Source organism: Mustelus asterias, chromosome 20, assembly GCF_964213995.1.
Source record: "Mustelus asterias chromosome 20, sMusAst1.hap1.1, whole genome shotgun sequence".
Taxonomy (NCBI): Eukaryota; Metazoa; Chordata; class Chondrichthyes; order Carcharhiniformes; family Triakidae; genus Mustelus; species Mustelus asterias.
In genome coordinates, this window is record NC_135820.1 from 9025802 (window position 1) to 9031801 (window position 6000).

General features: G+C 40.9%; 1 protein-coding gene across 2 annotated transcripts in view; it reads right to left on the minus strand.

Annotated features, from left to right (window-relative positions):
- Positions 1–5691, minus strand: part of LOC144508404 (phospholipase A2 inhibitor NAI-like) — a 71714-nt gene extending 66023 nt beyond the window's left edge. Inside the window, exon 1 of one of the 2 annotated variants that reach the window (XM_078236283.1) lies at positions 5439–5691. In XM_078236283.1, the coding sequence (XP_078092409.1) occupies positions 5439–5535 (97 nt within the window). In that variant the 5' untranslated portion in view covers positions 5536–5691. The remainder of the gene's footprint in view (positions 1–5438) is intronic. The other variant, XM_078236285.1, reaches the window with a different exon arrangement.
- Positions 5692–6000: the final 309 nt, after the last annotated feature.

Below are 6000 nucleotides of genomic sequence, written 5' to 3' on the forward strand. Positions count from 1 at the left end.
AACTTCTTCTCCCAGAGGGTAGTGAATCTTTGGAATTCTGTGCCCAATGAAGCAGTAGAGGCTACCTCGTTAAATGTGGTTAAGTCACAGATAGGTAGATTTTTAACCATTAAGGGAATTAAGGGTTATGGGGAACGGGCAGGTAAGTGGAACTGAACCCACTATCAGATCAGCCATGATCTTATTAAATGGTGGAGCAGGCTTGAGGGGTTAGATGGCCTACTCCTGCTCCTATTTCTTATGTTCTTATTTTGGAATGATAGGAAGTAAGGAAACGGTGGGTGGGTGCCGATCTAAAGTAAGGACAATTTTAACTCGATTGACAGGGTCGACCGGATCAGGAATCCAGGGATATAGAAGTGGTTTGTATTGAGATCAGAAATGATATAGGCCACACATAACTTTTGTGAGTTTGATACAAGCCACTAAAATGCAGTCAAATGTTAGGAAGGGAAAGCAAATTAGATATAGTGGGGTCTGGTGAGAAAGTTACAGTGATTATAATGGGGGATATGAATCGAAACATGGACTGGAACAATGAGATGGGCCAGGGTAGCGTTGATGACAAATGAATAGAATGCTTTGGGGAAAATTTCTTTTTCCAGCTTGTTCTGGATCTCACCAGGGAGCAGGCTATACTAGACCTGATTTTGTTCAAAAATTAATCACAGTTCCCAATGTTAAACCACCCTTAAATTGCTGTTGTCTTCATATGACTGAGTTTTGAATTCAGTCTGAGGGAAAGAAGAGTGGGCCACAGACCACCATTTTAAACCTAAATAAGAACAATCACAATGGCATGAAAGCAAACCTGGTTAGCGAAACTGAACTGGCAACTTACATTAAGGGATAGATCAATAGAGATGCAGTGGTAGAGAATTAAGAGGATGTTTAGAATATACAGAAAAAAGGCTTTTGAATGAGAAAGAAAAATTCCAACCAGAGGATCTCCCATCTGTGGTTATCTAAAAATCTTTTGAAATACTATCAAACAGAAAAGAGAAGCATTTGATTGCACCACGATGGACAAATGAACAAAGTCAGCCTCGGAACAATAGAAATTGAGTCTGTCAGGTAATCTGGGAAAACAAGGAAATTAACAGAGGGATGTTGCATCGGGGAATACTGGAGATTCAACTGACACCCCAGAAACAGCTGCAAAATTGCAATCTGGATGGAGGAATTAACTTAAATTTTAATCAACGAGAGGTACTCAGGAAAAACATTGATAATTCCCTGAGTCTGATGGGTTGGATTGTAGGGTAACAAAATAAATGGCGAGAGAGATAGATAATGCATTGGTTTTAATTTTTCAAAACGTACTAGATTCAGGAAAGGTTCCATTCATTTTGGAAATGGCTAATGCCCTGCCATATTAAAAAGTGGTAGGAGGCAGAAAACATGAAACTAAAGGTCTGTTCACTTGATATAGTGAATGTTTTACAAGTAATAATTAATGATATTATAACAGGGTAATTAGATAAAGTGACGGTAATCAGATCGAGTCAAAACGGTTTGCTGTGAGAGAAAACATTTTTAACAAATTTATTGGAGATTTTTAAGAAGTAACTGCTGCTGTTGATGATGTGGAATTGTGGGCGCACGGTACTTAGATTTTCAGCAGGCATTATATAAGATGCCTCAACAAAGTTCATTGTGAAAAATAAACATGCATGATGTGGGTGTAACATATTGTTATGGAAAGAAGTTTGAGTATCTGATGGCAAACCGAGTAGAGTCATACATGGATCATTTTCTGGAAGAGACAAGTGTGGTTCCCCACAGTTACTAGTGCTTGAAACTCAAATCTCGATCATTTATATCAATGATTTCATTCCTGGCCCATGGCATGCTTGCTAAATTTGCTGATGACAAAGAAATATAGGGAAGTAAATTGGGAAAAGAACGTAAGAAGGCAACACAAAATGTGGATTGCTCAAGCATGGGCATGGAGACTAATGTGAAAAAATGTGAGATTGTTCAATTTGGCAGGGAAATTAAAATAAATAGGAGAACCGTATTATCTTCATGGCAAGAGTGTGGCATGGAGAGGGTCTTGTGCATGAATCTCAATGTTTTAGCAATTAAGTAGCAAAGCTGCTTAGCATTCAATACAAGGGGATTCAAACACAGGTTATGCTTCAGTTGAGTGACAGTGTTGAGAGAGAGTGTATCTCGAGTATTGTATATAACATGTCTCTTTATTTTAGGAAATATATAAATACATTCGAAACAATTGAGAAAATATTTACCAGACCTATACCTGAAATGGGTAGACTGCTTATGGCGAAGGTTTGGACGGGCTAGACATGGACCCAGTGGGGTTCAGGACAGAAAGATGTGATTTGACTGAAACTTGTGGTATCCTGTTGGGTCTTGATAGGATGGACGCCAAAAGGATGTTTCCGCTTGTGGAATAATCTCGAACCCAGTGTCACTGGTTAAAAATAAGGATTTTTTCACACCTTACTTATCAATATCTGTTTCCCTCTGCCTTGAAAATCTTCGAGCAATAAGCAAGGGTCAAAGGTTATCAGAGGTACGCAGGAAGACGAAGAACTTAAAAACAGATCAACCATGAATTATTCAATGATATAGCAGGGCCGAGTGGGCTACTCCTGCTCCTAATTCGAATGTTCATCAAAAAACCCCCAGATAAATGGCTAAATAAAGATATTTAAAATTCTGAAAGATTGAACAGATTTGATATCGGGAGACGCCTTCTGCTGTTGGAAAAGAGAATAACTAGACGACATATGTGCAAGACAATGACCAAGAAATCCAGGAGCGAATTCACATTCCTTCTGTAAGAACAGGAATGTAGAACACAGTGGCAGGACACTCAAGCCGGCACACTGAGATAAAGAATGTAGAACTCGCCACCACAGGAAATGTTTGAGCCGAGTCAAGTGGAAGGTTTGTGCCAGGGAAGATACAGGAGGTTAAGATCGAATATTTGCGTGGGAAGAAAAAGACAAGTGCAATTTTGATAAAGTATCAGCACCATCTCGTGGAGCAGGAAGGCCTCTTTCAGTGTCTAATTTCGTCTTAAATCGTCGGTCCCTTTTCATTTGATGGGGATCCGCAAAGATGTGGAGATGCCGGCGTTGGACTGGGGTAAACACAGTAAGAAGTTTACAAACATCAGGTTAAAGTCCAACAGGTTTATTTGGTAGCTTGTGTGGCTTTTGCTACCAAATAAACCTATTGGACTTTAACCTGGTGTTGTTAAACTTCTTACTGGATCCGCAAAGAAACAGAGAGACCTCCCTAAACAGTACCACAATGGGCTGAATTTAAACGGCTGCTGCACATTTCATTGGTTCCCTTTTAATTTCAAACCTCATCTTCAAAGCATTTACAATGGTCAATCAGGTCTTATCTCGCCTTGGTTCCCGGTCGGCTCTGCTTTTTGCCTGTGAATATCAAGCCGTGTCGGTTCTCTCTTGCAATTTGAGTACATCAATTTCCCCTCAAGAAATTATGCCTTAATCGTCAGCTATGTTAAGGTTTTTTTAATAAAGTGATTGCAACGTTTAAACAGATAATAAATGATTGGGGATGGGCGGTGTGGCCGTGGGTGGATAGAGGTAGAGACAAAGCGACAGTGTGAGGGGGTAAAGGAAAGGAGTAGATGGAGAGGCACAAACGAGTCAGAGAGAGAGGAAAGAGAGAGAGAGAGCGACAGAGGAAGACAGTGAGAGGGGGTGGGGGGAGGGAGACAAAGGGAGAGACAGTGAGGCAGCAGAAGAGAGAAAGAGAGAGAGATGGATACAAACTAATTTGAAAAAAAGTTCCTCGTTCTTTACATCTCAGATACTTAAAATAAAACAGCAAGTTTCAGTCCCATATATCATCTAACCGACTGCATTGCCCAGAAATAGATTTGCTTCCCATGTGTTACAGCAGCAGCTGTTCTTCTGTGATTTTTATGGAACGTTGCCGGGAATTTTCACGCAAACTCCCCCAAAAACCTTGCTATTATTTTGTTAGATGATGCTGCCTAGGCTGTATACACTGGCAAAAATAGCAGCCACAAAGTAAGGAATAATAAACTGTGTGAAACTCTGACCAGCCTCACCAAACTCTGCTTAGGTGTTCCGAGCCCAAAACAGGCCGCAGGTATTCATCGCCTCACAACAGCTGACATCAAAATGATCATGCAAGTAGGAAAAGCGATTCCCTTTTTAGCCATCCTACTCTGTACAAAATAACAACAAACTGCTTGACTGTTTGCCACATTTTTTAAACACAAACGTTTGTAAGTAGAATAACGTGGAAAGATGCTGGAGATAGACAGAAAGAGAGAGAATATTACATCCTGAATCCCAGGATACCTGTATTTAAATGGCAGATATGTGTCCCATTTGAACCATCAATGTTGCACGCTGACCGGTAATAGCTTTACTCCTTGTGATTTATTTTTAAATCTCAGTCTGAGTTGTTTGTGTGAAATGCTGCAATAATTTTTGCCCAACTTGTTCGTACAAACAGCCATGAGAAAAATCGTCGACGAAAACCTATTCATTGATGTTTCTGGGGGAAATAAAGTTTGCAAAATGTCAGAGGGGCAAAGACACCTGATGCACTATCAGAGTCTTCAAGAATGAAAATGTGTCACAACTCCTTGGTTGTACAAAAGGGGGCCTTGTGGTGAGACAACGCCCCAATCAATTTCATCAATTCCCTCCGCAGCTCATACCAAGCTTAGAGTCGGAGTTGGAAGGAACAAATGGGAAATGGGTTCGGCACTTTCATCCATTGAAGTTAACAACAAACAATATTCCAGCATTGTATTTAAACAATCGTATCAATACAAATTTCGAAGAATGCTGAAGAGAGCGCGAGAGGAAGAGAAAGAGAGAGCGAAAGAGATCTGTGGGGCGCAGTATGTGAGTCATTTCGGGCAAGCTACAGACTGAGACCGTCTAGATATCCGCCCTGCTGAGTACACTGTATTCAGGCAGCTGACCGAGGAATCATTGAAAGCTCAAATTCCTGAGAGTACCGAAAACACATTTGCTAGGTTTAAATTTTAAAACGAATCACCAAAGGCTAAGCATTTTGCACCACGCCCTATCCAGAATTTTGCGGTCGTTTGTTTTTACAGTGTGGTTATTGTTGGAATGCAGTAAGAACCACAGGGAACGTGCACACAGCAATAGCGTCATCACATCAGTACATAAACAGCTTATTTATCTAAACTCAGTTCAACTATACTCAGTTTTATTTCCGCCTCTCTCTTTCTCTCTCTCGCATACACACACACACATACATAGACACACACAGTCTGTATGCATCACCTTTAAGGAGTCTAACAACACCAGGTTAAAGTCCAACAGGTTTATTTGGTAGCAAACGCCACTAGCAAATACATCACCTTTAAGCACAGAAAGTGCTATACTCTTTAAACACGGAAGAAGCGATTTAGTAATTACCAGTTTCAAGTATCAGGGCCGTGGGGTTTGTAATTATCCCCCAGGTCTGTAACTGAGTGTTTCCGTCCGGAGGCTTTGAACTGTGGAGTAACGACATGCTTTGGAAAATGACCTGCGTCTCTCCGCTGTCCCTCTGCTTTGCTGTCACGTCTTATTAAAACGTGCCGATTTCTGCTGTCTGTACCAGGAGACGAAGGGCAGGCCATGCGTGTTCTCACTTGTCATTTGAGCACAGCAGCATTCCTTCTGCAATAATGTTATTTCTGGTGAAGTTTATGTCAGTTGAACTTTGGAAGAGAGGGTGGGGCGAGAGTGGGAAAAGTATGAGAGGTAAAGATATTTTTCCCTCAGCTCGACAGTAAAATAACTTCCTCGAGTGTTTTAGAGTCATTTAATTACGACAATGTGTCCAATGTTACATTGTGGGATACACTGCAGGCAAGGATTGCGAATAGTATGTTCCTGATCGTACGTAAATGAGATTTGGCACCTATTTCTTTCTTCTGCAGCAAACTCCAGTTCCGATGTTTACTGTGGGACTGGACTATGTCTTCGGTCCCCA